At 41.1% G+C, this 13,382-nt stretch overlaps 1 protein-coding gene across 1 annotated transcript in view; it reads right to left on the bottom strand.

Annotated features, from left to right (window-relative positions):
* The window catches only part of ST6GAL2 (ST6 beta-galactoside alpha-2,6-sialyltransferase 2), a 160,255-nt gene that overhangs the window by 33,790 nt on the left and 113,083 nt on the right, over window positions 1-13,382 (bottom strand). Inside the window, exon 4 of the mRNA XM_063458204.1 lies at window positions 12,775-12,872. Within this exon, the coding sequence (XP_063314274.1) occupies window positions 12,775-12,872 (98 nt within the window). The remainder of the gene's footprint in view (window positions 1-12,774; window positions 12,873-13,382) is intronic.

Raw genomic sequence — 13,382 nt, 5'->3', positions numbered from 1 at the left:
AATGAAAGCAGATTAAGCAACTGACTTGTAGTTAGTCTAAGTAGTATAGTGTAGTGTAACAGAAACACGACAGAGAGCATGTCAGTAGTGAGTTAAGGGAAAACAGATAATAAGTTGTGCTGTACTGACTGACAATGCTAATAATTGTATTACCACTGGGTAGTAAATAATGGCTATAGGGAAAAAAACAATCCGAGACTTAAAATAACATGAGACAGGTTGTGAGGTAGTGAACAAGTTAGGTGATAAACTTTGCGTCTTGTGAGAAAAAGATAGCATTTCAAGTATGGAAAATGGCGTCCAGAGGGGACTCGGAGTGTAGGCCAGCATACAGTGAGGAAAGCATGCTCAGCTGACTCCACTAAACAGCAAGCTCCGCAATAAACATCGAGAAAAAACAAGTTATGTTAACTGATTATATGAATAAACAAAAGTATATAATTGAAATATCATGTGTGGTCTAGGCAGACTTGTCTGATTGTCAGGGGTAAGTTAAGAGCCAAACTCAGTCATACCATGCAGATACCTCTTAAGTGAAACACTAGGACCAGCTAGACAAGTAGATTATAAAGATAAAGATAGTTTGTGTCAGATAGTTTCTACAGGTAAACTCTGAGTCCACTGGTAGTCCATGATGGAGAAATAAGGAGATAATAAAAGGCCAAAAATAAGAGAAAACATAAGTCTCTGCAGTGCCCAAAAGGTTGGCATCGGTATTATAATGTGCTGGCATCTAGCACCACATATTGGCATTTCCACATAGCTCTTTTGGCCAATGCCTGTAGATTGAAGGCCACTAACATAAGGATTCATGAGTCCCCTGAGGTGCAGAGCGCCATCCCGCCATCTCCAGGTGTGATTGCGATCCTGCTTTGTGCCTTCGAGAGTCCAGCCATGTCCAACAGCATTAGCAGGGCCCGGGTTCTGCATCGATGCACGCAGTAGGCAGTGCTGAACGTGAGCTTTCCAGCAGTGTGGGTTGCGTCTGAAGGTTTGGCCCCTGGAACACTGTGCCTGGGGAGGTAAGCTGCATACCTGGGTCGTCTGTGGCCCCTGCATTCTTCTCACCGTCACCCAGTGTTGGCGGTTTTGTATACGCCGCGGCGGTCTCCTGCGTCTCCATCTCTTCGAAGCCTTGCAATGGCTGCTAGGGTGAATCCCCGCCTTGTGGCATCTGCCTGCAGACCGGGTTTGGGAGACCTGCCTTAACTGATGGGGGGCATGGTTTGGGCACAAGCGTTCAACTTTACCCAGAATTGGGCACACAGCCGGTCAAAGACCTGGAGAAGTGGGTCAATAGAGTAGGCTGGTCTTCAGAAGGTCTGTGGAGCAGCGGGCCCCAGTGCGTCAGCCATCTTAGGAGGTAGGCCTCAGCCTCTGGCTTCGCTGTAAGTCACAAGGCCGCTTGTCATAGTATGCCACAAGAAGGTACCACTGGGAACTGGGATAACCCCTGCTGGTCCAGAGGGGGGTAACAGGGCTCGAAACCAGATCGTTTCCAGACCTGGGCAGAGGATCGGCCACCTCTCCCTCCTCGAGTGCTACTGCAGGCCACAGAGAAATGTTTCAGAGAAATGGCTGTGCCTGCCAGAGTGGATCACAGTCAGACCAAATGCTCGCCAGGGTGCTCCCCAGAATTTGTGCCAAATATATAACTGTTTTGTCCAGTTTTAAGCTTCTTACAATGTTTTCCCTCTGGAGCTCCAGCAGCACGCGACCATCTTGTTTGGCAGTCAGGTCCTACACCCTGAATATGGAGCGTTTTTATATTTTTCACAGAGCCACTAGGAGCAGGTGTTTTTTCACATGTTTTTCTCTGACATGAAAGAAATTTATTCTGCTGCTCATATCTCTTGGTGCAGAAGATGGAAGGTGTTTTGGTCTACACAGTCTATGTGCTCACTCAATTATCGTTGTATCAGGATGGAAAAAAAACCTGTTAGGTTATTATTTAAATTAGAATTGGAAACTCAGGAATCCCTCTAATACTTAAGTCGTTACTTCTGGACCTGTGTTCTAGGTCAGCTGGCTTGTTGTGATATAATACAAGGGTAGCTTCCATCTCTTCTAGCTTGTATGCTAGACTATTATGTGATGTGGCAAATTCATCTAGCTTACTTTCGGTTTGAGTTCTGTGACCTAAATCAGGTATCTCCCTCTTCAATTCCTCCACCATATTGTGTTGCCATACTTGCTATTAGTGATGCAGCAAGTTAGGCTAGCATAGTTTTCATTTCTGCTGTGGTGACCGTCCGGTTGTCCATAGGGAGACTCGTGAAGTCAGAGTCATCGATCCACTTTATCGGAGTGACTCGGGCCATCTTGGGCATGTTCTTGCCCATCACGCAGCTTTGCACTTACAATCAGTAAAGTAAGTAGAATAATAAAGAAATACAGCTCTCAGAAACATAGTTCCTGCGTGCACTATATACAGGTCTAAAGGGAAAATCTAAGTAGAAAATTTAAAAGGTACTAAAACAAAATGTAAGAAAGATAAAAATTAGACTTGGGCCCCACTGAACTTTTCATTTCATCCAAAACAAATTTTGTCTGTTTGTTCATTCATTTTCAGATGAAATTCAGCCATTATTTTCATTTCGTAATTTCATTCTGCATCTTGCATCATGGTGGTACAGTGTAGCATCCATACAAGAAGGAGAATACTCAATGGCTTATTCTCCTTCTCGTGCACGCCATCAGCACAGTGGATGAGCTTTAAAACCTCAAAGCCGCTGTGCCAATTGAAAGAGGGAGGTCTTTGCTATATGATATCACTTAATTACCTGCGGGGCCTCCTAATGCGGGTTGGCCGCAGGCAAGAGAGGCAGAGGGAACCACAATTCAGTAAGGATTAGGAAGGAATAGTCCACTCTGTATGACAGGCATGACAGGACAAAGCACCTCTGTCTTGCAGATCGCATTAAGTACCATGGAAGCAAGGCACCCGGGTAAAATATTTAATTATCTTTCACCTGGGTCTTGCAGCAGGAAGCTAAAATATGGCTGAACCTGCTGTCTGGTAACTGCTGCGTACTGAGGAGGAAGAAGAAGGAATGCAGCCTTCCCCAACCACTAGACAACATTGACTGCAGTACTTCTGCTCCTCCCCCAGTGCTCATAATTGAAAGAGGTAATTGTCTGCCTTTAACTGTGTGTGACTGCTTGCAGGGCTGCCATCAGACATTTTGGGGCCCCTGACAAAGCACTAGGTCTGGGACCCCCCCCTCCCGGGCCCGCCCACGCCCTACCTAGTCCGCTGACATTGATGCAGGACTAAATGTGGTGTGTATAGTGGAAGTGAATTAGAATGTGTGTAATGGATGTAGTGTTTGTGTGTATTAGATACTGTTTGTGCAGTGAATGCAGAGTGTGTGTTTGTGTAGCGGATGCAGTGTGTATAGTGAACGCAGAGTGTGTTTGAGTAGTGGATGTAGTGTGTGTACAGTGATGTAGTGTGTGTTTGTGTAGTGGATGTAGTGTTTGTATGTACTAGATGAAATGTGTTTAGTGGATGCAGTGTCAGTAGTGGATGTAGTGTGTGTATTAGACGCAGTGTCTGTGTATAGTGAATGCAGAGTGTTTCAATTTGTGGTGGATGTAGTGTGTGTACTGTGAATACAGGATGTTTGTGTAATGGATGCTGTGTGTACAGTTAATGCAGAGTGTGTGTCAGTATAGTGAATCCAGAGTGTGTGCATAGTTTAGTGAATGCAGAGTGTGTGTTAGTGTGTAATGAATGCAGAGTGTGTGTAGTGAATGCAGAGTGTGTCAGTGTAATGAATGTAGTGTGTGTGTGTGTGTTAGTGCAGTGAATGCAGAGTGTGTGTAAATGTGTAGTAAATGCAGAGTGTGTGTAAATGTGTAGTAAATGCAGAGTGTGTGTTAATGTGTAGTGAATGCAGAGAGTGTGTTAGTGTAGTGAATGCAGAGTGTGTTAATGTGTAGTGAATGCAGAGAGTGTGTTAGTGTGTAACGGATGCAGAGTGTGTTAATGTGTAGCGAATGCAGAGTGTGTGTCAGTATAGTGGATGCAGTGAGTGTGTTAGTGTGTAGTGTATGCAGAGTGCATGTTGTATTAGTGAATGCTGTGTGTGTATTGTATTAGTGAATTAGTGTATGCAGTGTGTGTGTGTTAGTGTATGCAGTGTGTGTTGTATTAGTGTATTATGTGTAGTGTAGTGTGTGTGTTGTGTTAGTGTATGCAGTGTGTGTGTTGTGTTAGTGTATACAGTGTGTGTGTTAGTGTATGCAGTGTGTGTTGTATTAGTGTATGCAGTGGGTGTTGTCAGTGTATGCAGAGTGTGTGTTGTCTTAGAGTATGCAGTGTGTGTTGTGTTAGTGTATGCAGAGTGTGTGTTGTGTTAATGTATGCAGTGTGTTGTGTTAGTGTATGCAGTGTGTGTGTGCTGTTTTAGTGTATGCAGTGTGTGTTGTGTCAGTGTATGCAATGTGTGTGTGTGTGTTGTGTTAGTGTATGCAGAGTGTGTGTGTTGTGTCAGTGTATGTAGTGTGTGTGTGTTGTGTGTGTTGTGTCAGTGTATGTGTGTTGTGCAAGTGTATATAGTGTGTGTGTGTGTGTTGTGTCAGTTTATGTAGTGTGTGTTAGTGCAGTGAATGCAGAGTGTGTGTAAATGTGTAGTAAATGCAGAGTGTGTGTAAATGTGTAGTAAATGCAGAGTGTGTGTTAATGTGTAGTGAATGCAGAGAGTGTGTTAGTGTAGTGAATGCAGAGTGTGTTAATGTGTAGTGAATGCAGATAGTGTGTTAGTGTGTAGTGGATGCAGAGTGTGTGTTAGTGTAGTGAATGCAGAGTGTGTTAATGTGTAGCGAATGCAGAGTGTGTGTCAGTATAGTGGATGCAGTGAGTGTGTTAGTGTGTAGTGTATGCAGAGTGCATGTTGTATTAGTGAATGCTGTGTGTGTATTGTATTAGTGGATTAGTGTATGCAGTGTGTGTGTTAGTGTATGCAGTGTGTGTTGTATTAGTGTATTATGTGTAGTGTAGTGTGTGTGTTGTGTTAGTGTATGCAGTGTGTGTGTTGTGTTAGTGTATACAGTGTGTGTGTTAGTGTATGCAGTGTGTGTGTTGTATTAGTGTATGCAGTGTGAGTGTTAGTGTATGCAGTGTGTGTTGTATTAGTGTATGCAGTGGGTGTTGTCAGTGTATGCGGAGTGTGTGTTGTCTTAGAGTATGCAGTGTGTGTTGTGTTAGTGTATGCAGAGTGTGTGTTGTGTTAATGTATGCAGTGTGTGTGTGTTGTGTTAGTGTATGCAGTGTGTGTGTGCTGTTTTAGTGTATGCAGTGTGTGTTGTGTCAGTGTATGCAATGTGTGTGTGTGTTGTGTTAGTGTATGCAGAGTGTGTGTGTTGTGTTAGTGTATGCAGTGTGTATGTTGTGTCAGTGTATATAGTGTGTGTGTTGTGTGTGTTGTGTCAGTGTATGTGTGTTGTGCAAGTGTATATAGTGTGTGTGTGTTGTGTCAGTTTATGTAGTGTGTGTGTTGTGTCAGTGTATGTAGTGTGTGTGTTGTGTTAGTGTATGCAGTGTGTGTGTGTTGTGTCAGTGTATGTAGTGTGTAACGGATCGACGGGCACCCCGACTGGGTACCTCCGTTGAAGGATGCTCCTAGCGCTTCCTGAGGACTCCAAGCACTGCAGCAGACACCACAACCACCGAACCGGAGAAGCATATGAATGCTCTTGCTCTCAAGCATATGAATGCTGTAAACAGCTCAACAGGAAAAGCATACAATCAGCTTACACTCCTGGCAATCAGCATACAATCCAATTCCCCCAATAACGAGATTACACTTCGTTTTGAGGTCAAGCAGAACTGACTGTACTGGCACATACAGCCTCTTTTATACCCAATCCACAAACACAGTACAGCCCACAGGGTTTTACAGAACAACCAATCAATCCGTACAATACACACAGACACTCCCACACAAAATCCTCCCCTCTGCCTGTGATATGATTACTGAACACAATGGGTAATCTCATTATCACAGGCAGAGGAATACAGTTTTTACACAATATTTATAATTTCTAAAATATACATGCCACAAACATAAAACATACATTTTCATAATCAGCATGCTTGAAATATACACATACTCAAAAATCAGGGCAATCGGTTCAGGGATTAAAAAGTTAAGGGAAAGTCCTATTTGACCAAATGAAGCATGGCTTTTCTGCCCAAAACCAGTTCCACAGAGTCTTCTATCCTGGAGATAATTGGGAAGTAATCCAATTATCTCCAAGGACATAGTCAAAACTCCATTAGCCACATGGTAGCAAAATACATAAAAATATATAACTGTGCAGCTATTGCATAAAACATATACATTCAACATATCCCCAGATAGCTTAGATCTGAGTGCACATTATGACTGAATGGCGCTCAGATCACATACATACAGTTCAATTGCCACGGAGTCAAGGTCTTTCACATAGTCTTTCGTTATACGAATGGGCTCCATGGCATAGCTATCTGGGGTAACACTGCTCACATAGGGAAAGTAAAAAATGACCAGGCTTTCGGGTCTTTGCAGGGGAAAATCCAGCATTTCAACATGGGGCCATAGTCACAGGGCAGGAGGCGGGCAAACAGGCTTCTCCAATACCCAGTGGCGAGGTTGGTTTCGCCACATAGTGTGTGTGTGTTGTGTTAGTGTATGAAGTGTGTGTGTGTTGTGTCAGTGTATGTAGTGTGTGTGTTGTGTCAGTGTATGCAGTGTGTGTGTGTGTAAATGTGCAATCTGGGGAGGAGGGGGAGGAAGGGGCATTTTCACATACATTTTTTAATTTGTAAAAAAATTTAATTAATGTTTCTCCCCCCCTCCCTGCTTACCTGTGTCCAGGGAGGGGGGAGATTTCATCCCTGGTGGTCCGGCCGGCTCCCTGTTACCGCAGAGGGGGCCCAGGCAGCACACTGCTTCTTCTCTTCTCTCCTCTCTTCCAATAACTCTCGTGAGACCCACGGAGCGTTGCCATGGCAACCGGGTCTGAACACGTAGATGCCAGAGGAGTCCGGGCCCCCCAGGGCCGCCGGGCCCATGACAACCGTTATGGTTGTCACCCCCTGATGGCGGCCCTGACTGCTTGTAACTTTGCGTGTAACTGTATGCCTGTGGCTGTGCACTTGTGACTGTCTGCCTGTGTATATGTGTGCTTGTGACTGTCTGCCTACAGCTGTTTTTGTGCATTTGTGACTGGAGGCCTGTAACTGTGCCTGTATGACTGATTGTAACTGTGTGTGCGTGTGACTGCCTGTAACTGTGTGTGTGACTGCCTGTAACTGTGTGTGTGACTGTCTGCCTGTAATTGTGTGTGTCTGTTTGCCTGTACCTGTGTGTGTGACTTCCTGTAACTGTATATGTGACTGTGTGTGTATGACTGACTGACTGTAACTGTGTTTGTATTTCTGACTGTAACTTTGTGTGTGACTGCCTGTAATTGTGTGTGTGACTGCCGGTAACTGTGTGTGTGATTGTATGCATGTAACTGTGTGTGCATGACTGACTGCCTGTAACTGCATTTGTATGACTGGCCGTATCTTTGTGTGTGACTGCCTGTAACTGTGTGTTTGACTGTCTGCCCGTGGATGCATGTGTGACTGTCTGCCTGTAACTGTGTGTGTGTCTATGTGCTTGGGACTGTGTGTAGGTGGCTGTACTTGACAGTGTATGTGTATGACTGTGTGTCTGACTGTGGAAATGTGTGCATGTGACTCTGTACAAATGCATACTTGCATTCACACATGGGCATGTATCATTTTTAAAATTTGAATTAAATAACCATCAGACACCATACATATCACGCACAGCCATTATGCCTATCACACACAGATAACACACAGATACACACATTACAGCATGCCATTGCAAGATTTATTACAGTGGAGTTCTGTCAAAGAAAATGCACATTACTCTGTGTTTTATAATTGAGGAGCTCTGTGATATGCCAATAGGCATATTACTCTGAGATGTATTGTTGTGGAGCTATGTGGTATACTCACACACTGAGTATTAATGTGAGTTTTATTTTTGTGGAGTTCTGTAAAAAACAGGAACACACAATGGGGTTGGTGGCTACATATACATTTTGATTCTGTGTAATCCTTTTGTAACTAGATATTAGCAACACTGAAAATGAAAACATAAGTAAATGCTTTCCAATTAGAAGCAAACATTTCTTAACAGCTAGACATTTTCCCTGTTTAAATATATTTTTTCTGAACTTCCTGTACCCTTTACAGCCAAAGGGTTGCTGATAAGGAGAATGAAATGGTAATTGATTTAACTCTGGCAGTTGAGAGGCAATACATATAGTTAATTACATTTTGTGTTGAGTCAAAACATAGATATAAATGTACCTTGCCCAAAGGACAAAGCTTTTATGAAGCCTTACTTTACCATTATTACTTTAAAGGTAGATCTTCACAGTGCAGGAAATGGCATATTCCATTATCTAACTAAATGTTACCTGTGGTTCAGTGATGAAACCATTGTAGAGAGGGCGCTGGTGCAAGAAATATTTTTTTGCCTCCTGTTAGTGCAAGGGTCACCAAAAGGTACATCTCTGTTGTACAACTCTGATGATGTTATGCCAGCTGGGGATCTACCATTTGCCCATCCTTGCAGGGTTGTATTTGTGAGCAGTGTTTGTGCATTTTAATGCACGCATGTTTTTATATAGAGTTTATGTGTGTTTGTGTATTTGTATATACTGTTGCCATTGGAATGTAAGGTCTGCATTTGAATGCAGGGGTGTGTTTGCATGTTGTGTTGGCTTTGCATTGCTGGGATGTATGCATATTTACACAGATACACACTGACACACACTAATACACACACTTACACGTACACAAAGATACACACTGATGCATATACATACACTGAGATACACATTAAAAAGAGACACACACTGACGAATACAAACATACATATAAATACACTGACACACATAAATATACACACAGACACATACGACAAATACACACACAGATACATATATAAAAACACACTGACACACAGATACACACACTGACACATACACATGATTCTTATATTTTCAGCCACCCTCATGTTAACATAATTTCTATGTGCAGGAGGGTGGCTTCCATGGGGTCCTGCTGCTGACTGAAAGGAGAATAGGGCTGGCTGGAACTGGGTCTCTCATTGTGTTCCTCTGCCCTGCTCCAAGTCCCTCTAATTCCTGTCTGCCTCCCTGCACAGTGCTCTATGAGTAATTGCACTCACTTTCTCCCAGCATCAGCAAAAGGCCCGGTCAGGCACCGTAGCCCTTTAACATTGTGACCAGGCCCCTGTAATATTACCTATGCATGGACCACCTGATTGGCCCCTACAGCAGTTCTGCAACTGCTGTGGTTTCATTTCAACAAACTATGCAATCAGGTATATAAAGTCTGATGTTTCCATTGATGCAAAAATAAATGATTATGCATCCTTGCGCACAGCATCATGTGATAAGACGCCTTTTCTGCAATGGGTGGGGGTTCTTCAATTAACTGACATTCCAGTGAATTCCTTGGTTGAGGCAGGACTCATTTTCTGTTAAATAGTCAAAAAAATTAGAATTTTTAACCGAGGTCCTCCCATTACATAATTTCTACTATTTTTGTTTTGTTGAGCTCTCTGATTTTTTTTGTATTATATGTGTATTTTATACGTTCCTCTGCTATGTTCCTAGCCCCAATAAATATTGTAGTAGTTATTTTAGATATAAAATGGAACTATTACCAAAATAAGGATACAGTTCCTCTTTAAGAAAAGTAGTTGTAAGGTTTAAGACGCAAAAAAATACCTCACAAATATTTTTTAAGGGAAAATATATTGGCATTATTATTAATATATTAAAATTATTAATATATTAAAATTATGTTTATACATTTGAGTGTTGGAAATGTTAAGAAAAGATACACTACCGAATTATATGAATGTATGGATTATGTTATTTGTGTTGAATAGATTCCTTCCGTAAACATATGTAAATTAGTAACTAATAACGAAATGTCATATTCTATCTTTACAAATGGAGGACAACCTAGCACTGAACAAAATATTTTGCAGATGTTTCACATTTTATTGCAAATTTCCAATTTATATGTTATTTTGCCCTGGGACTTATGAAATAAAACAACAAGGTGAAAAAGTAGAGAGGACGCATACCCTTGAGCTTGTCTTCTATTTCCTTTGTTATGGATTGAGTTCCATGAATGAGCCACTAGGTGACACTATAGTGCCATCATAAACTGAACAAGGTGGAGTAGTAAACCTTCCTTATGGAATTCTATGGGTGAATTCCAGATGAACAGATATCTAACAAGAATTATAACAATAAAACAGCAAAAATACAGTGCACCATTTTCATATCTAACTGATATGAAGAACATAATTTGTAATTTCAAAGCAAGACCAAGATAAATACATTAAGGTACTAAAAATTTGAAGAAAAAAAAAAAACCAGAACCAACAGCATTACAATTATTTGAATGCAGTATATTGTGACGTATTATAAAAAAGGCTTGGATAAATATATCTCTTTGAATTTTCTTCAAATGTGGCATAAGATAGAGATGTGCACTAAAGGTGATATATTTCTAAGGGTACATTCAAACAGGTTTTGAAATGACTATTGTTTTGTAGCTGAGCTCGATTTGTTCATACATCAGTAATTTTACAGCTGCCACATTTATAGAGTAGAAAAGCACAGTCGTAGGCTTCGCCTCAAAAAGATTTGTAAAAGCATAGCAATTTGACTCAATTTAAGCTTTCCTGTGCAGAGCATTGTCATGTGGGAGACAAAGAGGAGGTAAAAAGTACTTCACATTTGAAATATATAGCAAAATTACATGTAGTCAGGTTTTGCTTTCATACAAAATGGAAATTGCACAGAGTGAAGCATTTTACCTCTTGTATATCTAGTTATCGCTTTGCATTGTACACAAAAAAACAGTATTATTATTTTTTTATTTTTTTTTACATAAAGGTAAATAAAGGCATTGTACCTGGCCAAACAAATATAAATGAAACTCAAAATCACTTTAGATCACTTCAAGAGCTGCTATCAGGCTAGGATTAATTACAAAATAATGCATTATATTACATACACTTACAAGCAAAATAATGTGAAACTGATTTTAAAACTGTGTTACTAAATTATCTGAACAACTGGTAAAAATATAGACTAGTGGGTCTGGCATAAGTTTGCTGGTCTGAGTATGAGTGCAGATATTATCCAACATTGGCATCATTTAAGAATTTACGCTGCATTAACATCCCTAAGTGAAGATGAAAGGTTAATATGCCTAATGCCCCATGTGAGATCTTAATCCTTCTCTCATCAGAACTGCATTTATTTAACGTTATTGAATTTTTTATACATTCAAATCCAAAACATAATTTGTTCAGACTGATCAGTTAAAGGGACTCTCCAGTGCCAGGAAAACAAATCAATTTTCTTGGCACTGCAGAATCCTGCAGTGCCCCCTCCCTGCCACCCCCCATCCTATGTTGCTGAAGGGGTTAAAACCCCTTCAGTGACTTACCTGAATCCAACGCCGATGTCCCTCGGTGCTGGGTCAGGCTCCGCCCACACTCCTACCCCGTTGACGTCAATGGCCGCGCGTGCGCATTAGACCCCCCCCCATCGGATTATTCAATGCTTTCCTATGGGGATTCCGGCAACGCTGGAGGTCCTCATGTATGGCGTGAGGACGTCCAGCGTCGTTTAAAACACTTTTCGTGTTTTAGGAACCCGGAAGTCCCTCTAGTGGCTGTCTGATAGAAACTAAAAAACTGCAATAATTATACTTGCAGGGTTAAGGGTAGTCGGAGTTGGCACCCAGATGACTCCAATGGGCAGATGTGGTCTGGGTGCCTGGAGTGTCCCTTTAAAATGTGGTAATAGTTTAAGGGGATACTATAAGCACTAAAACAACTTAAACTTAAAGGAACACTCTACGCACCACAACAACTTCATCAATATGACATTGTTGTAGTGCCAGAAAGTCCCTGGCGCTTTCTTACCTGAAGGGGTTAAACAGTTTTCGACGGTTGCCTCCAGTACCAGATCTCCCTTTCCTCAGAAGTATTCAGCTTTCTTACATTAAGGGGTTAAACCATTTTCTAAGGTTGCCTCCAGCCAGGGGTGCCACTGATTGGCTAGAGAGGTCATAAAAAACGAATGACCCTGGGGAAAAGAAGATCTGGAGCAGGAGGCAATTTGTGGGGCTGAACCATTCTTCTTGGCAAAACATTTTATAAATAAATAAGCAATTCTATAGCAGCATACTGTATTTTCGCATACTGTGGTTGCAAATGTGAGGGTTAATGAAATGTAAACAACCCACCTGCTTTTATTAGACTGCGCATTGCTATCCATCATGAAGGCTTTAACCTCTGCACCCCTTACAGGAAGTGTGGAGACTTCCAGTCTTTTTTAAATTGATATATTCTGTCATTTATTTATTTAATTATTGCTTGAATTCAACAGCACTAATTCCTGAGCTAGTCTTTGCTATTTCACGGTACATTTAATGCCTGTTTGGATTTTCAGTACTAGAATTCCAGCCTTGAGCTAAGTATGAGGAATTTAGGAGTGGGCTTGCTCATTTAGGTGGTTCATAGTTTAGTGTATTTTCTAAGAGTGTTCCATTACAACCCATACATAAGAACAACATTTCTTTATTAAATGAAATATGTTAATAACTTAGCTCCCCTGCTAGATGTAGAAAGAGTGAATGCTTACCTGAGAATTTATAATTCTCATGGTGGTTTTGTTTCCAACGTCTCTTTCATAGTTGCGCGTTGGGGCAGTATTAAAACGTAGCACAGCATCATGTGCATCTAAGGATAAATACAAAATATATATATGGTCATGAAACATTGGCACATAAAATTTCCTTAAATAGTAAAGGAACAGCAATCACTGAAGAACTACTTATTATTAGTATTATTCATACACGGTATTCATTAACCCCCTTCTCTGTTTAATGAACCTGCAATGCATTAGTCAAGCTCATTAATCCCCACAGCTAAAGCCAAGTTTGGCTAGATATCATCAGGCTTCATGAATTATGCTTAATGTGAAACATCCTTAATAAAGGGAGGCAACACATCTTCACAAAAATAAATTATTTGCAAAGTTGAATGTAATATCATAATGGTCACTAAATGTTCTAATAATTACTGTCATGTAAATTTCAGGAATATTTATCAATAGTATGTTTTCTAGACCCCAAAGCAGTAACCTACAAACAAACACATAAATGAAGAAACCAAAGAAAAAAAAGTTACCTGCGCTCTTTTCCAAATCCCTATGTATATTAAAACAAATGGAGGTTTTTAGTTACCTCC

This window comes from Pelobates fuscus, chromosome 1, assembly GCF_036172605.1.
Source record: "Pelobates fuscus isolate aPelFus1 chromosome 1, aPelFus1.pri, whole genome shotgun sequence".
NCBI classification, from domain to species: domain Eukaryota; kingdom Metazoa; phylum Chordata; class Amphibia; order Anura; family Pelobatidae; genus Pelobates; species Pelobates fuscus.
The sequence above is the reverse complement of the archived record's forward strand: the minus strand, read 5'-3'. Positions and strand labels throughout refer to the sequence as shown.